Genomic DNA, 19,888 nt, shown 5'->3' on the forward strand with positions numbered 1-19,888 from the left:
CCAAAATTTATAGAGCCAGTGTAAACATGTACATACAAAAAATATGCCACATGTTGAAAGTCACTTCTTTAACCTTGTTATTGATACAGTATTTATCACAGGTCCTCCATGCTTTCTCCTGTTGTATATCATTAAATAAGGAAGAGCAGGACCGTTTGAAGCAGAGACAGTAACAGAGCTCATTATATTACTAATATTGTTCTTATTATTTCTCTTTCAACACATCATTGACAAAAATATATTAAGCTGTCATAAACTCTTCTAACCTTAAGGCTAAATCACCAACAGCAGAGTCTAAGGAGCTTGGAAAGAAAAGCGTCTGTACTTCTTTGAGTTGCTTGAAGACGTTTCACCTCTCATCTGAGAAGCTTCTTCAGTTCTAAGGGTCAAATGGTGGAGAGTCCCAGATTTAAACCAAGCTCCTTAGACTACGATGACCTGGATGACTGAGAACCTTCACAGACACCAACAGCACAGTTTGGTAACAGTATGAGGACACTTTTTGGTACAGCATCAAAAACTACAGCAGATTCTTTTGGATATTTGACTTTTCTTTCTCCTTTTCTTCGACACATCATGACCGGCAGTGCTCTCAGATGCTCGGCTATTTTGGTAATATGCTGTTACGACCCGTCTAGGGCCAGGCAATAACATGAGTGAGGCACTTCGCTTCATATATATATATATATATGTGTGTGTTCAAACAGCCAATTTGGAGAAATCATTAAAGATCAAGAAATCAAAGACAGCAACATAAATTACCAATAATCCGCTAATGCCTGTTGATGCCTTCGTGTATCTAAATTAAGATTTAACACACCATTTTATTCTGTTTTTGTCTTTCAAAGCATTTCTTGGTTTGTACAATACATATTCTTAAGTCTTCAGATTGATTATAAAATGGTAAATGGCTGTTTTCTAATCTGCATACTTCAACAGCTCAAGTATCTGGATCCAAGCATGGCAGGCACTTCCAGTGTTGGGAAGGTTACTTTTAAAATGTATTCCAGTACAGAATACAGAATACATGCCCCAAAATGTATTCTGTAACGTATTCCGTTACGTTACTCAATGAGAGTAACGTATTCTGAATACTTTGGATTACTTAATATATTATCATGCTGTTTACAACTACATGAATGTACTATTGCTGTGATTTATTACTGTTACTGAAGGTCGCGGCTCCGAACCGTAGTAAAGGGACCTCTGGCTAATACGGTGGGTTCTGTGTCGGCCTCGTAGCTGAAAATTAGCTTTACTTTGTTGTCTGGGTCAACTTTGCTAGCGAGAGACAGAGAGAGGCGTTGAAAGGCTGCTCCAACGGAACTTATTGTTTTTGGAGGAAAACACAAACACGGTGTACAGTCGAGTCTTAATAGCTTACTTACAACTGGGCTCGTCAGGCACTCTTCTTGGCTGGTGGTCATTATTATATTTACATGCTTCCAGCTCCCGTTTTTGCTCGGTGACAGCTGGTACTTTTCCTTTTTCTCCCTCCCTCGCTCACAGACACATAACGTGTATGGCAGTCCATTCTCCCTGCAGCACGGACTACACTGCCTATGATGCTACATTCTTTAGAGCTATATCTGTAGCATTCTGCCAACTAGCTTAGCACAACAACAACAAAAAGGCCTCTCTCACCCAGGAAACACGCAGAGAGAGAGCGTCACCCTGTAACCATGACAACCGTAATGCTGCCACCTGGAACAACAGAACGTAGCTGTCAAACAAAACCCAAACAGTCCTGACCCGCCACAATATGAAACAGGAAAGTACCATGTAATCCATTTATTTTCATTTATTTTAACAAAGTAACTGTATTCTAAATACCACCTTTTTAAACGGTAACTGTAACGGAATACAGTTACTCATATTTTGTATTTTAAATACGTAACGGCGGTACATGTATTCCGTTACTCCCCAACACTGGCCACTTCAGTATGAAATCTTCAGGTTTTTCATGTCACAAAATGTCACGATGGTCAAAGATGCCAAGAAGCCATTGGCTCCCTTTAATAGACTTGAAGGGAAGTTTAAAAACTATTTGCCAAAAATGCAAATCCCTTCAGAGATGACAGAAACATCACAGTTAGTGGAAAGGTATATTAGTTAATGTTCCATTTGTAAATATTTTCTTCATAATAAGGAGACCCTGCTTTGAACTTTAAATGTTGCAAATCACAGTACAATTATACTGCATCCCTTTTCTGGATTTGATTGAAGTCCACATAGATGCTCACAGACATAAAACCCTAGAATATGTCAACATTTGCCCGGTTTCATGATGATAACTAATAAATCCTCAAGACATTAAGTGGGATATATCTGGGCCACAAACCCTTTGAAGAAAAATGGATTAGATGATGCAGCACCAGAATGGTATTTATGAATCTCCACAACTAAGTGTCAAGATTTGTCCTGCCATTTAATGGATCTGTTCTGGTTTTTATGAGCTCACCAAGGTGACAATATGAGAGAAAGTGAATGTGATTCAACTTCACATAAAATGTCTTCTCTGACATGAGACAAATCACTGAGCTGAAACTTTTGTCTGTTCTCCAGTGACATGCAAAGTACTATCATATTTTCCAGGGGTAACGTGCTCCATTTTTGTCTGGGCAACATCTGTTGCAACAGCTGGAGAGGACACTCAGGGATGTATGGGACTAACACACACTGTGTTCATGCTGTAGTCTAAAATAGGTACTTCCATCAGCACTGTGGTATGTCTGACACTGCTATACCATTTTTTTTAAGAAGATGCAAGTGTGGAGGTAGCAGCAAACTGGAAGGACAGAGTCATAATACTGCACCTAAATGCACTCATTTAGAAATCCTCATTAGAATGAAGGCTATAGTTAGATCTGCACGTTTGCTTGTTTCAAAGGGAATTCAGATAAAACTAAGGTTATTGAGCCATGTTCTAAAATTTAGAATCAAAAAATCTTGAACAGTCAGGCGCCATCTAATCTTAAAGCCCTAATAGTAGCATATCACTCCAACATAGCATTTTACAATTGGACTGCTGGCTTACCTGTGGTTACTAGGAAAATTAAAAGGAGTATGGGAGGGAGAGCCTTCATCTTTCAGGAACCTCGTCTATGGAACCAGCTCCGAGTTTGGATTCTACTGTAATTAGGATTAAACTTTCCTATTTGCTGCTGGGGGCTTCCCATGATGCACTGAGTGTTTCTTCTTCACTCACTCTCTTTGTGTTTACACACCACTCTACATTTAATCATTACTTATTTTTAATCTGGCTCTCTTCAATAGAGCGTCTTTTGTCACGCTCACTCCAACCTGTTGCAGCAGATGGATGTTTCTCCTGCAGGTTTCTTCCTGTTAAAAGGGAGTTTTTCCTTCCCACTGACAACAACGTACTTACTCACAGGGAGTCATTTGATTATTGGGGTTTTCTCTCTATTACTGTAGGGTCTTTATCTTACAATATAAAGCACTTTGAGGTGATTTGGTGCTATATAAACAAAGCTGAATTGAACTGAACGGAAATGACTGTTCAGTTTGAAGCCTTTGAACTCAGCTATAAAAATAGGTTTTGGATTTCTTCTAGTGTTGACTTTTTTTTTTTTGCCTGCCAGTTTTGATTTTTTTTTTTAGCTACAAACAAAAATCAAGGTGGATTTTTCAAAACTAAGGACCTTTAATATCCAAGTAAATTAATCAAATACAAATATATAATGCGATAAACCTGTTTAAGTAGAGATAGCAATACACCCTCCAAAGAATAACATGGAGTATTCTCACACAGATTATAATATCCTTTGGCATCTTAATCAAAGAAGAAAAACTCACTGTCATGCATAGTAAGCAAAAATCTAAATGAATCTGGATTACAATATTGAATATAAGAGCATATAAGGAGAAACAACATATTTGTTTTGTGGTACTCCATTTTATTGAGCTAGTATGTGTTTTCAATGTTTTGGCTGCTGTAACACAGTAATTTCTCAAAATTTCTGGCATAAACAAAATATATCTTATCTAAATAAGCTGCTGAATATTTATGCACCAGACTCCATCAGGGATGTTTGAGTCTGATAGCCTCCATGATTTGTTTTTCTATAAGCACAGTTAGTTCAATTCAATTCAATTCAATTCAATTCAATTCAATTCAATTTTATTTATATAGCGCCAAATCACAACAAATGTCGCCTCAAGGCGCTTCATAGATACAGAGAAAAGCCCAACAATCATATGACCCCCTATGAGCAAGCACTTTGGCGACAGTGGGAAGGAAAAACTCCCTTTTAACAGGAAGAAACCTCCGGCAGAACCAGGCTCAGGGAGGGGCGGCCATCTGCTGCGACCGGTTGGGGTGAGAGAAGGAAGACAGGATAAAGACATGCTGTGGAAGAGAGACAGAGATTAATAACAGATACGATTCAATACAGAGAGGTCTGTTAATACATAGTGAGTGAGAAAGGTGACTGGAAAGGAAAAACTCAATGCATCATGGGAATCCCCCGGCAGCCTACATCTATTGCAGCATAACTAAGGGAGGATTCAGGGTCACCTGGTCCAGCCCTAACTATAAGCTTTAGCAAAAAGGAAAGTTTTAAGCCTAATCTTAAAAGTAGAGATAGTGTCTGTCTCCCGAATCCAAACTGGAAGCTGGTTCCACAGAAGAGGGGCCTGAAAACTGAAGGCTCTCCCTCCCATTCTACTTTTAAATACTCTAGGAACAACAAGTAGGCCTGCAGAGCGAGAGCGAAGTGCTCTAATAGGGTGATATGGTACTACAAGGTCATTAAGATAAGATGGGGCCTGATTATTTAAGACCTTGTATGTGAGGAGCAGGATTTTGAATTCAATTCTGGATTTAACAGGAAGCCAATGAAGGGAAGCCAAAACAGGAGAAATATGCTCTCTCTTTCTAGTCCCTGTCAGTACTCTTGCTGCAGCATTTTGGATTAACTGAAGGCTTTTCAGTGAGTTTTTTGGACATCCTGATAATAATGAATTGCAGTAGTCCAGCCTGGAAGTAATAAATGCATGAACTAGTTTTTCAGCGTCACTCTGAGACAGGATATTTCTAATTTTAGAGATGTTGCGCAAATGGAAGAACGCATTCTTACATATTTGTTTAATATGTGCGTTGAAGGACATATCCTGGTCAAAAATGACTCCAAGGTTCCTCACAGTGTTACTGGAGGCCAAGGTAATGCCATCCAGAGTAAGAATCTGGTTAGATACCATATTTCTAAGCTTTTCAGCGCCGAGTACAATGACCTCAGTTTTATCTGAGTTGAGAAGCAGAAAGTTAGTGGCCATCCAAGTCTTTATGTCTTTAAGACATTCCTGCAGTTTAACTAATTGGTGTGTGTTATCTGGCTTCATGGACAGATAGAGCTGGGTGTCATCTGCATAGCAGTGAAAATGTTTGCTATGTCTTCTAATGATGCTGCCTAGGGGAAGCATGTATAATGTAAACAGAATTGGTCCTAGCACTGAACCCTGTGGAACTCCATAATTAACCTCAGTGTGTGAAGAGGACTCTCCATTTACATGCACAAATTGGAGTCTATTAGATAGATATGATACAAACCACTGCAGTGCAATATCTGTAATACCTACAGCATGTTCTAATCGCTCTAATAGGATATTATGGTCAACAGTATCGAATGCTGCACTAAGGTCAAGAAGGACAAGCACAGAGATGAGTCCACTGTCAGAGGCCATAAGAAGATCATTTGTAACCTTCACTAAAGCTGTTTCTGTGCTGTGATGAGCTCTGAAACCTGACTGAAACTCTTCAAATAAACCATTCCTCTGCAGATGATCTGTTAGCTGTTTGACAACTACTCTTTCAAGGATTTTTGATATGAAAGGAAGGTTGGAGATTGGCCTATAATTAGCTAAGACTGCTGGGTCTAGAGATGGCTTTTTGAGTAAAGGTTTAACTGCAGCCACCTTGAAGGCCTGTGGTACATAGCCGATTATTAGAGATAGGTTGATCATATATAAGATCGAAGAATTAATCAATGGCAGAACTTCTTTGAGCAGTTTTGTAGGAATGGGGTCTAAAAGACACGTTGATGGTTTGGAGGAAGTAATTATTGACGTTAACTCAGAAAGATCGATTGGAAAAAAAGAGTCTAATTTAACATCAATGGAACTACAAGTAGCTGTAGATAATATTACATCTGTGGGATGATTATTGGTAATTTTTTCTCTAATGATAAAAATTTTATTTATGAAGAAGTTCATGAAGTCATCACTAGTTAACGTTAAAGGGATGGTTGGCTCAAAAGAGCTCTGGCTTTTTGTCAGCCTGGCTACAGTGCTGAAGAGAAACCTGGGGTTGTTCTTATTTTCTTCAATCAGTGACGAATAGTAAGCTGTTCTGGCTTTGCGGAGGGCTTTCTTATAAAGCAACAAACTATTTCTCCAGGCTAAATGATGATCCTCTAAATTTGTGACACGCCATTTCCTCTCCAGATTACGAGTCGTCTGCTTGAGGGTACGTGTTTGAGAATTATACCACGGAGTCAGGTGCTTCTGATTAGAGACCTTCGTTTTCACTGGAGCTACAGTATCCAGAGTCGTACGTAGTGAGGAGGTGAAATTATTAACAAGATAATCGACCTCTGTTGGGGTAGCGTTCAGATAGCTGCTCTGCTCTGTGTTGGTACAGGGCATTGACGATGATAACAGTGGCTGGATTATATTCTTAAACTTAGTTACAGCGCTTTCAGAAAGACATCTACTTTGATAAAGTCCACTCTCCACTGCTGCGTAATCAATTATTGTAAATGTAAATGTTATCAAGAAATGATCAGACAGGAGAGGGTTTTCAGGAAACACTGTTAAATGTTCAGTTTCTATGCCATATGTTAAAACCAGATCTAGAGTGTGATTAAAGTGGTGGGTGGGTTCTTTTACATTTTGAGAGAAACCAATTGAGTCTAACAACAGATTAAATGCCATGTTGAGGCTGTCATTTTTAGCATCTACATGGATGTTAAAATCACCCACAATAATTATTTTATCTGAGCTCAGAACTAAATCAGATATAAAGTCTGAGAAATCAGACAGAAACTCTGTGTAAGGCCCAGGTGGACGATAGATGATAACAAGTAAGACTGGTTTCTGAGTTACACAGCTGGGGTGGATAATGTTAAGCATCAGGCTTTCAAATGAATTAAAAGTCTGTCTTGGTCTTTCATTAATTAATAGACTGGTGTGAAAAATTGCTGCCACACCACCCCCTCGACCTGTGCTTCGAGATTTCTGGTAGTTAGAATGACTCGGGGGTGTTGATTCATTTAAGCTAACATAATCATCCTGCTGCAACCAGGTTTCTGTAAGGCAGAGTAAATCAATTTGTTGATCAATTATTAAGTCATGTACTAACAGAGACTTGGAAGAGAGAGACCTAATATTTAATAATCCACATTTCACTGTTTTACTCTTTGGTTCAGATGTGGATACTGTATTGTTCTTTCTTTGTAAATGTTTAAGTTGTTTGTTGCTGGTTTTTAGTTTGTTTTTTGTCTTTTTGGAAGCAGACACAGTCTCTATGGAGATGGGTTTTTGGGGGGGTAGCAGGAGGAGAGAAGCTGCAGAGAGGCGTGTAAGACTGCAACTCTGCTTCCTGGTCCCAACTCTGGATAGTCATGTTTTGAGGGGTTTAATAAATTTGTCCATATTTCTAGAAATGAGAGCTGCTCCATCCAAAGTGGGATGGATGCCATCTCTCCTAACAAGACCAGGTTTCCTCCAGAAGGTTTGCCAATTATCTATGAAGCCCACATCGTTTCTGGGACACCACTCAGACAGCCAGCAATTTAAGGAGAACATGCGGCTAAACATGTCACTCCTGGTCTGATTGGGGAGGGGACCAGAGAAAACTACAGAGTCCGACATTGTTTTGGCAAAGTTGCACACCGATTCAATATTGATTTTAGTGACCTCCGATTGGCGTAACCGGGTGTCATTACTGCCGACGTGAATTATGATTTTATTGAATTTACGTTTACCCTTAGCCAGCAGTTTTAAATTTCCTTCAATGTCGCCTGCTCTGGCCCCTGGAAGACAATTGACTATGGTTGCCGGTGTCTCTAGCTTCACATGTCTGAGAACAGAATCACCAATTACCAGAGTTTGACCCCCAGCGGGTGTGTCACCGAGTGGGGAAAAACGGTTAGACACATGAACGGGTTGGTGGTGTACCTGGGGCTTCTGTTTAGGACTACGCTTCCTCCTCACCGTTACCCAGCCTTTCCCCAGCTGCTTGGGGTCTGCCGGGGAACAGCTAGCGGGGCCTATGCTATCTTCGGCTGCACCAGCTACAGGGGCCTGGCTAGCTAAGGGTGAGTGCAAGGTGCGAAGCCGAGTCTCCAGATCAGTAATCCTGGCCTCCAGAGCTGCAAATATGCTACATTTGTTACAGATATCATTACCGCTAAAGGAGGCCGAGGAGTAACTAAACATCTGACACAATGAGCAAGAAAGTGCAGAAGGGACAGGTGAAGTAGCCATGGTGCTAACGGGTCGGCTACGAGCTAAGCTAGCGAAACAGTACAGAGACAGTGAGTGAATACTTTAGCTATAAATTAGGTAGTGAGTACACAGAAAGTGTGCTTCGGATGAAGCACGTGAAGATTATACTGTGAAAAAAAAGAATGTATTTAGAAGTTGTTAATTAAACTGCTAAGCAAATAAGCTACTCAGAAACACCACTGTGTTTGAGCAGGAACAGGAAGTGATACTATACCACAGAGCGAGCGAACACCAAGTGACAGCCAATGGGTGGGCAATTCCAGAAACCACAGTGCGCTAATTCAAATGCACAAAATAAATAACAGCTTACTGTAAATTAAACACACCTGAAGGGAAAGCACATCCTTCTCTTACTGTAGTGCTAACCGAAACAATAACTAACTCACTCGTTTGGTTAGCATGGTTGCTAATTATTGCTAACAAGCATATCCGCGATTAGAGAATAGCTCTTAACACCGGGTTACATCATACTGTCAAAGCATAATAACATTCGGAAATTGAATAATAAGCACACAAAACAGAAGCATGGATAATAGTGACTTTAAGGCTATGACGAGTGAACATGTCAGTGAGTTCACACGACCTCGCTCTGCCAAAGCTACAAGCCATGTGTGCTCATACCTCCTCCCACCCAAGTTGGCTACGAAGTTGACTGTCGTGAAAAAGTCGGGAACCAACGACATCATAATACTTAAAGGCAATTGTAGTGCATAGTGTATAGATGTGAATGTAACCGTACAGTGCACATCAGACATCAACCAATGAATTCATACTGGGTTACAGCACCATGCAAGTCGCAAATGTGCTACAAACTAACTCCGTTTCCCCAAAATCTCACCTCAAGAGCGGATACACGATGTCTTTTCCCGGTTGCCATTCTCCGATAACAGCTGGTTAATATTAATGTTATCTTAACGGCTAAAACTGACGTTCAGGGGACATTGAACGTGAACGTTCTAAACGTTCTGGGAAGAATGACACTCAGAGGCACGCCTACTGTGCTGTGACGCCTACTGTGCTGTGACGCCTACTGTGCTGTGAGGTCACAGCACGTTTTCCTTTGAAGTTTTAGATCAAACGCATTTGAGCCCTTAAATACCCCCCAGATAACACAACCACTGCACCAACCGCACCTAGCGTTGAAAACACACCTTAACTAATTAATTTATCCATTCAATAGGCTTCCAAAAGTCACCCAAAGGCTCTATACGTTCTTCAAGGCAACCACACTAACTGCACCTAGTGTTGAAAACACATTTTTAACAAATTTAATTTATTGATTCAATTGGCTTCTAAGAATCGCCAACCCAAACTGTCTGTAAAAATGTGGCGCTCAGTATTCGGCCGCAAAACTTCTTCAGATACTGATGGTTTTGAGGAGCTTGACAGCTGTTATTTAGAGCCCGATGGGTTCCTATTACCAATCTTTGGTTCCAGAGATGAACAGTTACCCACCTCTGAAACAACAGAGGCTCCCACAAGCAGTGTCTCTGCAAACATCGATGAAAATGAAAAGTCTCTCACCAATGAGAGTAACAGTATTGATTCAGTCAATGCTGTCCTTCCTGAACCCTCAGATGTTGATGGATATGAGGAGGATGAAATTAATGTTGTTAGAGAAAGTCTTGAAAGAGATGAAGGAGAAACATTTTTTTCCCGAGTTCAAACAAGCTTTTCAGGTCTTTCTTCCTTTATTATGGCTCCAGTTGAGTGTGTGGGCCGAGGAGTAATTTATGTCACCAGCCAAATCCTTAAAATTGGTCGAGCACCATTTACCTCAGCCACGATTGAATCTAGTGAACTGTCACCCACCTCTGAAACAGCTGAGGATCTTACAACCTGAGGATCTTACAACCTCAGCAAACAGCTGAGGATCTTACAACCTGAGGATCTTACAACCTCAGCTGTTTCACCCTCTGAAACAGCTGAGGATCTTACAACCTCAGCTGTTTCAGAGGGTGAAACAGCTGGATTGCTTCAAGAACGTTTAAAGACACATAGGTCCTTGATAATGTACACAGCTGGGTATCTTTGCTTAAGCCTCAGATCAAGAAAATTGAACAAACGATTGTATACAGGTTTAAAAGTCTGGAAAGCAATGCACAATCGCCCTGTGAAAAATCTGAGGTTACACAACCGCAGATGTTTCAGAGTATCTACAGATAGACCCATTGTTTCTGTAGATACACATGAAAATGAAGAGTCAAGCAACTCAGAAACATTTGGATATCCATGGGACGAGTTTATTATGCCCGACTCAAGGGAGGTTCCTAGAACCAGTGTTCATATGAACAACTCTGAACATGAACAGTCTCCCACCAGTGAAACACAGGTTTCTACAACAGGTGTTTCTGTAGATACACATGAAAATGAAGAGTCACCCAACTCAAAAACATTTGTATATTCAAGGGACCAGTTTATTACACCCGACTCAACAGAGGTTCTTACAACCAGTGTTCATAAGAACAACTCTGAACATGAACAGTCTCCCACCAGTGAAACACAGGTTTCTACAACCAGTGTTCATAAGAACAACTCTGAACATGAACAGTCTCCCACCAGTGAAACACAGGTTTCTACAACCAGTGTTCATAAGAACAACTCTGAACGTGAACAGTCTCCCACCAGTGAAACACAGGTTTCTACAATCAGTGTTCATAAGAACAACTCTGAACATGAACAGTCTCCCACCAGTGAAAGACAGGTTTCTACGACCAGTATTTCGGTAAATACACATGAAAATGAAGAGCCACCTTCTGAAACAGCTGTGGTTCCTACAAGCACTGATTTACTCAACGTTGTCCTTCCAGAACCTTCAGATATTAACAGATCTGAAGAGAATGAACAAACGAGCAATGTAAGTATTTTTTCCAGAGTTTACAGAAACCTTTCAGCTTTGTATTCATATATTAGAGCTCCAGTTGAGTCTCTGGGACAAGGAGTACGTTTCACCACCATGTCCATCCTTACTATTTGTGGAGCACTATTTACCTTATTGTTCAACCTGTGCTCGGCAATTATTCAGCGTATGTTTCCGCTGGCCCACAGACTAATTTCATCCCTAATTGCTACACTGGGAAGATACTTATGTATACATTGTTGTGCAATAGTTATAATTGTTTTGTTGCATTTATTTACAATCGCACTTGTAATATACTTTTGCATGAATTGATCCAATTAGTTTAATCACTAATTCTAACAAAGAAACAGCACTTGCTATAGCAACATTTTCACATGAAATTCAATATCCTTAGCATATAATGACATCACAATTATCCCCTAGCCCAGGGGTGGGCAATCTCAGTCCACGAGGGCCGGTGTCCCTGCAGGTTTTAGATCTCACCTTGGGTCAACACTCCTGAATCACATGATTAGTTCGTTACCAGGCCTCTGGAGAACTTCAGGACATGTTGAGGAGCTAATTTAGCCATTTAAATCAGCTGTGTTGGTTTGAGCACACATCTAAAACCTGCAGGGACACCGGCCCTCGTGGACTGAGATTGCCCACCCCTGCCCTAGCCAGTCGCAGCAGATGGCTGCTCCTATGAGTCTGGTTCTGCTGGAGGTTTCTCTCTGTTTAAAGTGAGTTTTTCCTTCCCACTGTCGCCTTAGTGCTTACTCATAGGAGATCGTTTGATTGCTGGGGTTTTCTCTTTAATACTGTGTGGTTTTAACCTTACAGTATAAAGAGCTTTAAAGTGTCTGTTGCAACTTGGCACTATTAGATAGACGTCAATCGGCTTCAACTGACAAAACTTTGAAAAAATAAAAAATCAATCAATAAATAAATAATGGTGTGTGTGTGTGTGTGTGTGTGTGTGTATGCGCGCGCGTGCGCTTTTTATTTTTCTTTACCAGGCTAAGTGCTAAAGCGTAATGGGTTACAATTATAGCCCATAATTGTAAAAAATAATATGTAGCTTTTCACAGATTATTCTTGTAACAAATGTGACTGTGCTGGCTGGCTGTGACACTGTGCGCAGGATAAAACCTCGATGATTTTAGTGTCATGTAGAACTACATTCAGGCCAAGGCCTGCATTTAAGTAACATCAGTGATTAGAAGCCAGAATTGTGATCTTTTTGTTTTGTTTTTCTGATAAGGTTATTTTAAAGTTTATTTTTAAGTCATAGACCTATTTATATTGGTTTCCCTGGTTTTAAACACACATTTTAAGCTCTTACTCTTCATTAAAACAAATCATTTACCTGTACGGGGACTGACAGCCACTAGAGGCCACTTTACTCAACGTTTACATTCATCAGTAGCTTCCTTCTCAAATGCCAAATGCTTGCCAGATTAAATAGTCTTGTTAAGGAACAATCCGTTTTGTTCTTAATATCAGATTATGTTATCTGTCATGTCTTTTTCATCATTCATATTTTATTGATGAGACCTTCGATGGGGCAGTGGCAAATATGCAAAGCTTAACTGGTGATTTCTACAGTGGTTTTACCGGCTGGTCTTTAGCATGTTATGTTATTTTTGGTGAATAAAACAAAACCACTGCAAAGAGCAATGAGGCGGAGCCGTTACTGAGACACTGAGCTCAGGTAGAGTGAAAGAAAACACATTTCCAGCATCCAAAACAGCAGCGCTGTTCCTGTTTACTTGGGAAAAGGGAGTCTTTCATCAAAACATCCTCCAGAAGTTGAATTAAAATATGCAGATGAACTGTTAACCTTGTCTGATACCATGTTTAAGCTGCATCATTTAAAGAAGGCTCACAGCAGTTGTACTGTTTTACATTGGAGTGAACAGTTGTGAGTCTGAAGGCGGTCATGCTGTCTAAACCATATTTTATTCAAGGTTTTCACATCATTTTTCACATTGAAAGTGAAATAATACAAAATACTCTCAATTAAATTGTGTTAATATTTCAAAATACAGTTTGACAGTTAATATTATTCTTATATTACTAATTAATGTCTACACCATCATAACATCTTTACAGCAGCACAGAAACTTTGCATCAAAGCACAGGGCAAACTTCTGAATGCTGACACACTCACTTCTTTTTATCGCAGCTATCACATTCTCCTTTAAAGGCTTACAGACAAATCAGTTCAATTTTATTTACACAGCATCAAATCACAACAACAGTCACCACACAGGATTTACTCACTCATTTAAACACTCAGAAAAACATGTACAAAAACTCAGAGTAAAGACGAATTTTTAATACCTTCGTTTAGACTGCGTATTTATCATTTATGACATTGACTCTACTTCAGAATATATATATATTTTTGCATTTAAGAATTTTTAAAAAAAATAAAATTTAATGGGACACATATGCAAATGGTATGTTTTGTTTTGATAAATACAAGGGAAGACAGAGTAAATAACAAACACTGCCATTTCTAAAATAGAATCTAATTAGCAGTTCATTTTGAGAGACCTGTATTTTTTCCTCTTTTGAATATTTATTGTTGCTCCTTAATAAGACAAAAGTATTTCTTATCCAATTACTGCAAAAGTACAGCTATTCAGTACAAGTCATACAGTCATTAGTGTTAAGAAACACTCCAGTAAAAGTTGAAGTATTAAACTGATTAAACTTCTTTACTCTTTGAGTACATTTCAGAGCCTCTTAAAAAGTACAGCCTCTGAAATGCACTTAAAGTAAATGGGTCTAGTTTATGTTGCCTACATTGTTGAGGATGACTTTCCATCTAAACAGGAAAATGAGTACAGTCAGGGGTTAAAGTTGCATTCAGCAGGCAGCGGAACCCTAAATTGGCTCAGTGTGGGGAAACACAACTGAAAACAAATTCTACTGAGAGCTCCAGCAGATTTTATTAGTGTACAGGCTGTGATCAGCTGATCTGCTGCTCTCTGTGGATGGACACAAGTGAACTCAACATGATGTCAGCAGATGTTTCATGAGTTGTCCTGGCTGATTCCCATCCTCTGCACATACAACTCACTGTTCATACTGTCTTTTTTTCTAGATGGTATAAAGTTGGTACGTTGGTGGAATTCAGTCAATGGATCTCGATATTATCAGCTAAGTCATCTTTAGTCTGACCATGAGCACCACAGCCACTGCGTATCAGTCATACACTGTTCTTTTCTCTGCACTAACCTGCAGAGTTTTTCAAGCAACCCATAAATAGCAGTTAGTCTGCCTCAGTTTGATTTGCAGCTTGTTTCGTGATACGAAAAACATAATGCCAGAGCCAATATCTGATTTAAAAACATAAACTTACATGCAAACTATATTTCCAGTTTATCAAATACCACCGAGAAGTCATTACCTTTTAATATAACCTCTCTTCTTCCTCTCCTGACCTCTTTCTTATCTTTCTCCATCTCTGAGTGAATTTAGCTTCTATTTTCTATTTCTATTTTCTTCCTGTGAAATACAGCAGCTGGAGCTTTATCTAGCAGCACACTGTGAGAATAACTGCACACAAACAGTTTGTGTGTTTGCTGATGTTTGTTGAGCTGATAGAAACGCTGCATTTGAAATTACCTGCCACGTTAAAAATGATCGCTCCCTTTATGTAAAAAAAGAAAAAAAAACCCAACCAAAAACCAAAAACTTCTACCCCTGACTTTGGTGCACATCATCCCCTGGCGATTATTACACAAACAGGATTGCCTTCATGTGTTGCTGTTAACCCCAAAGCAGTTTGAAGTTTGCAGGCCTGCTATGACGTGAAATAATCCCCTCAAATCCATAAAACCTAAAGTGACAACTTTAGGAAAACCATACTATGCTTTATCAGGTTTTGATTTTCCTTAAAGGGTAGAAAACATGCTGGATCACACTACGTTCAAATCTACTCCAGAAGTGTAAATAGCATGTTGTTCTTTACCTTTGATATTGACTAAAATACTGGTTTGCCTGCTGACCCTGTGAAGATTACACCTGCATAGGTGCAGTTTCGAGCCTTGACTGCTGGCAGAACCCAAGTTAGCAAAGAAGAAATTACCACTTCTGCTCCTCCGCAACAGAAAAATATTGTAATAGGAATAAATACAAAGTCAGCAAAATGTTCCCTAAAAGTTTAAAATGATACATACCACACTGCACGAATCAACATCAGCAGCCCAACTTTCTAATGTAATATGACCACACTGAATCTTCAGTTAGGGATCTCTTTTTCTTTTCTTGACTGAGGGAGTTTTACTTTTTGGAAGCAAGGTTTTCATTACATACATATGAATACACATTATTTTGAGAAACCTACAAACATCTTTTGTATTACCGTTAAATCTCTTCATCTGTTTGCATCTGTAGCCCTTAGGTTCTAATACACTTCTATGATACCGGGTATTATTCATGAGATCCACCTGTTTTTTTAAACTTAAGCAATTGAGCTTCAGAGATTTAAAGTGGATTTTCCTCTTGTGGTATATGAAAATAACACTTTTACAAGATTAGGTTACTGCACACCTTTCTGTAATCACAGGTAAAGAAACACAAGGCTGTGATCAGAGCCACTATCTGAATCGGCTGAATCTCAGAACGCACAGACTCAATAATTATAGGAAATGTGTAATAATCATCACTGATATCCATGATTACTAAAAACTGTGAAGTATAGGGTATAGTTTAGTGTTTTGAGACAGATTTTTTACTGAAAACATTTTTACGACTCACTAAAATCCTACAGTTTATTTAAGAAAAGCTGATTCTTTTTTTTTAAATCTAAATTTAAAATGCGACTTTAGTATTAACTCACCGACTGTTCAGTCCCTGTTTATGTTGCTCTGTCACCACTGAGATGAAGTTGAAATGCTGGTCTGCTTTTGTGCTTCATACTCTCACCCCACCACACACAGACAAGACTGCACAAGATTCCTGCTGAGAGCACAAATCCTCTGCATGTGAGTGTAATAGCTACAAGACAGCTACAGGTACCTTGGTGTTCATCTGAACAATAAACTGGACTGGACTCGCAATTCAGATGCTCTCTACAGAAAGGGGCAGAGCAGGCTGTACCTGCTGCAGAGGCTCAGGTCTTGGAGTGAAGGGCCCACTCCTGAACACCTTTTATGACTCTGTGGTGACCTCAGCCATCTTTCACGGTGTGGTCTGCTGGGGCGCAGCATCTCTGCTGGGGACAGAAAGAGACTGAACAGGCTGATCCGGAGGGCCAGCTCTGTTCTAGGACGCCCTCTGGACCCAGTGGAGGTGGTGAGTGACAGAAGAATGGTGGCTAAGCTGTCATCGCTGTTGGACAACATCTCCCACCCCATGCAGGAGACACTGACAGCACTGAGCAGCTCCTTCAGTAGCAGGCTGCAGCACCCACGATGTTGGACGGAGAGATTTCGCAGGTCTTTCCTTCCAACTGCTGTCTGACTCTACAATAAGGTCTCTGCAGAGGACCACACACACACAAATAATCCTTGACAGCTTCACAACATCATCATCAGTTTTCTCTCATCCCTCATGCATTTGAAATCTAAAGGAAACTTAACTCAACAACAACAATAATCAAATTTCCCATTGAACGAGTATGATGAAGTCTAAATTTCTGCCCCCTTTAACTTATGATCAGAACTAATATGGAAATCAATGTTAGTATCAGTTACAACAACTCATTTGTGCCTAACCCCAGGATATGTGCATATGTCGTTTCAGTTATTGAGTCCTGTCTCACTCCAAGAAAACAAAAATATAATGCCCAAAAGAATTTGCAAGCGAATGTCTCTAAATAGTGCTTGAAGGAAAATTAGAGAAGCCGGCCAGCAAACAAAAATGAAGTTCATGCACATAGAGCTCTAAATGTGTCTGGGTACTTATCCAAACACTCAACGATCCAGCAGAAATTGTAGCAGCTGATGCTCGCTCTTCTCAGGGGTACCGCAGGACAACAGGACACGGTCCGTCTTGTAAGCCTGAAAGGAACATCTACTCCCTAGAATGGAGGGTTAACAGTGACACACCACAGTGTGCCGATTTGAGATTGTTGCTGTTGAGGTTTACTTCTTCTTGACCTCATCTATCCTTTTGATATCCCAGCTGGAGAAGAAGAGTCAGATGAGGCTGGAGTATTTTTCATCCAAGCATCAAGCATCAAATGGATCTGAGGATCTTTCCTCATACACACACCTATATAGAGTAAGTGGGGGTGGAGGTGGGGGCTGCCCTGTGTCACTCCGCTACATGAAATGCTTTGAGAATAAAAGTCCACAATTGTCCTTTAAACAAGGGTTGACCAAGTCATCCTAACAAAACACACACGAATCATTTCCAAGGAAGATCAACCCCCACAAGGCATCAGGACCAGACAACATCCCTGGACGGGCCCTTAGAGCATGTGCTAACGAGCTGGCTGATGTTCTCACCTCCATCTTTAACCTTTCCCTCAGTCAGAGCATCGTTCCCACATGCTTCAAGACCACAACTATCATCCCTCTCCCCAAGAAAAGCCCCGCCACCTGCCTAAATGACTACAGGCCAGTTGCACTCACTCCAATCATTGCAAAGTGTTTTAAGAGAGTGGTGCTGGCCTACATTAAGAGCAATATTCCAGACACTCTGGATCCCCTGCAGTATGCCTACCAGCCCAACAGATCCACGTCAGATGCCATCGCTGCTCCCCTTCACTATTCAGTCTCCCACCTGGAAAATAATGACTCCTGCATCAGGGTACTCTTTGTTGACTATATCTCCACCTTCAAAACAGTCATCCCTCACAAACTCATCCACAAACTGTCTACATTTGGCCTGCACCCCACCCTCTGTGACTGGCTACAGAACTTTTTGACTGGCAGGCCTCAGTCTGTCAGGGTCGGCAATAGGACTTCAGTCAGCTTCACCACAAACACTGGAGTTCCACAGGGTTGCGTCCTCAGCCCCATCCTCTACACCCTGTACACTCACGACTGTGTCACCTCCAACAAAGAGAACATCATACTGAAGTTCGCAGATGACACTGCAGTAATCGGTTGCATCACTGGAGGGGACGAAGCAACTTATAGGAGAGAAGTGGCCAGTCTGGTGTCATGATGTGAGGACAACAATCTCACCCTCAACACTGATAAAACAAAGGAAATGACAGTGGACATGAGGAAGAAGAGGAGGCCTCACCAGCCGCTGTTTATCCGGGAAAGTGAAGTGGAGAGGTTGATCAGCTTTAGATACCTGGGTGTTCACATCTGTGAGGACCTCACCTGGACACTGAACACCACACAGCTGGTCAAGAAGGCTCAGCAGCGGGTGTATTTCCTGAGGAGGCTGAAGAAATTTGGGATGTCGGCCAAGATCCTCGGCAGCTTCTACAGCTGCACCGTGGAGAGCACACTGACCAGCTGCATCACTGCATGGTACGGCAGCACTACTGCTATGGACCGCAAACGCCTGCAGAGAGTGAAAACAACTGCGGAGAAGATCACCAGCGCTCTGCTGCCCTCTCTGCAGAGCATCTACCATCGCAGAGTCCAGAGGATAGCTGCCTCCACCCTTAGAGACCCCACACATCCTCAACACAGACTGTTCACAGTTCTTCCCTCGAGATGAAGGTTTTAGAAGTGTGAAATCCAGAACATCTCGACTCAACAACTCCTTCTTCCCCACTGCTATCAGACTCCTGAACAGCTGACCTGCGTCAACTGCAATTTGCACATCAGGACAATTTGCACACTAAGTTAATTTTGCACATTAAGCTCCTTTGTACATCTATTTACATTGAGAACTGCATACCTCACTTGCCTTCATTTACTTATTTTTGTACTTATTTATGGTTCACTATTTTAATCCTTATTTTTACCTTATTTATCTTAATATCTTGTCTTATTTTTTTTTTATCCTTATTTATCTTGTTCCTTCAACCCTACAGAACTTGGCATTTTTGTATGGACAGCAAAGGAAGAATTTCATTGCGCAGAGAAATGCTATTTCTTCTGTACACATGATAATAAACACTTTGAATTTTTACAGCACTATGCTAGTCGCTAATTACCTATAAGCTATCTCGGCTTAACACAATACGTTTCTGAATAAAAACAAAGCATTTGCCTTCAACAACTTCTACCAGGGCTGGATGCTGGCCGGATGAGAAAGAATGAGACAATAGGTCCGCAATAAACCCTTCGCGATAGCACCGCCAATGTGCATTATATATGGGGGGGACGCTGCCACACAGGTTGATAAAATCTGTACCCCTCCATAACTTTTGCTGGGAGGAAGAAACCATCTCCAAAGTTACTGTAGTTATTGGATATACTCAGTGTTGGGAAGGTTACTTTTAAAATGTATTCCATTACAGAATACAGAATACATGCCCCAAAATCTATTCTGTAACGTATTCCGTTACGTTACTCAATGAGAGTAACCAGGTCCGTGCAGAGAGGTTTAAAGGGGCGGGTGCTCAAAGTTAGGGGCACATTGAGCCAGGCTGAA

At 40.6% G+C, this 19,888-nt stretch overlaps 1 protein-coding gene across 2 annotated transcripts; it reads left to right on the forward strand.

The window, feature by feature from the left end:
* Nucleotides 1-8,801: 8,801 nt before the first annotated feature.
* Nucleotides 8,802-12,318, forward strand: LOC146498891 (uncharacterized). Of its 2 annotated transcripts, none has more exons than XM_085138852.1 (2): nucleotides 8,802-10,365; nucleotides 10,468-12,318. In XM_085138852.1, the coding sequence occupies exons 1-2, from the start codon at nucleotides 9,851-9,853 to the stop codon at nucleotides 11,696-11,698; spliced, it is 1,746 nt and encodes a 581-aa protein (XP_084994978.1). In that variant the 5' UTR covers nucleotides 8,802-9,850; the 3' UTR covers nucleotides 11,699-12,318. The 2 variants fall into 2 exon arrangements, with proteins under 2 accessions (XP_084994978.1, XP_084994977.1); XM_085138851.1 differs by having other exon boundaries at nucleotides 8,802-10,349; nucleotides 10,410-12,318.
* Nucleotides 12,319-19,888: the final 7,570 nt, after the last annotated feature.

Source organism: Neolamprologus multifasciatus, chromosome 17 (genome assembly GCF_963576455.1).
Source record: "Neolamprologus multifasciatus chromosome 17, fNeoMul1.2, whole genome shotgun sequence".
Lineage (NCBI taxonomy): Eukaryota > Metazoa > Chordata > Actinopteri > Cichliformes > Cichlidae > Neolamprologus > Neolamprologus multifasciatus.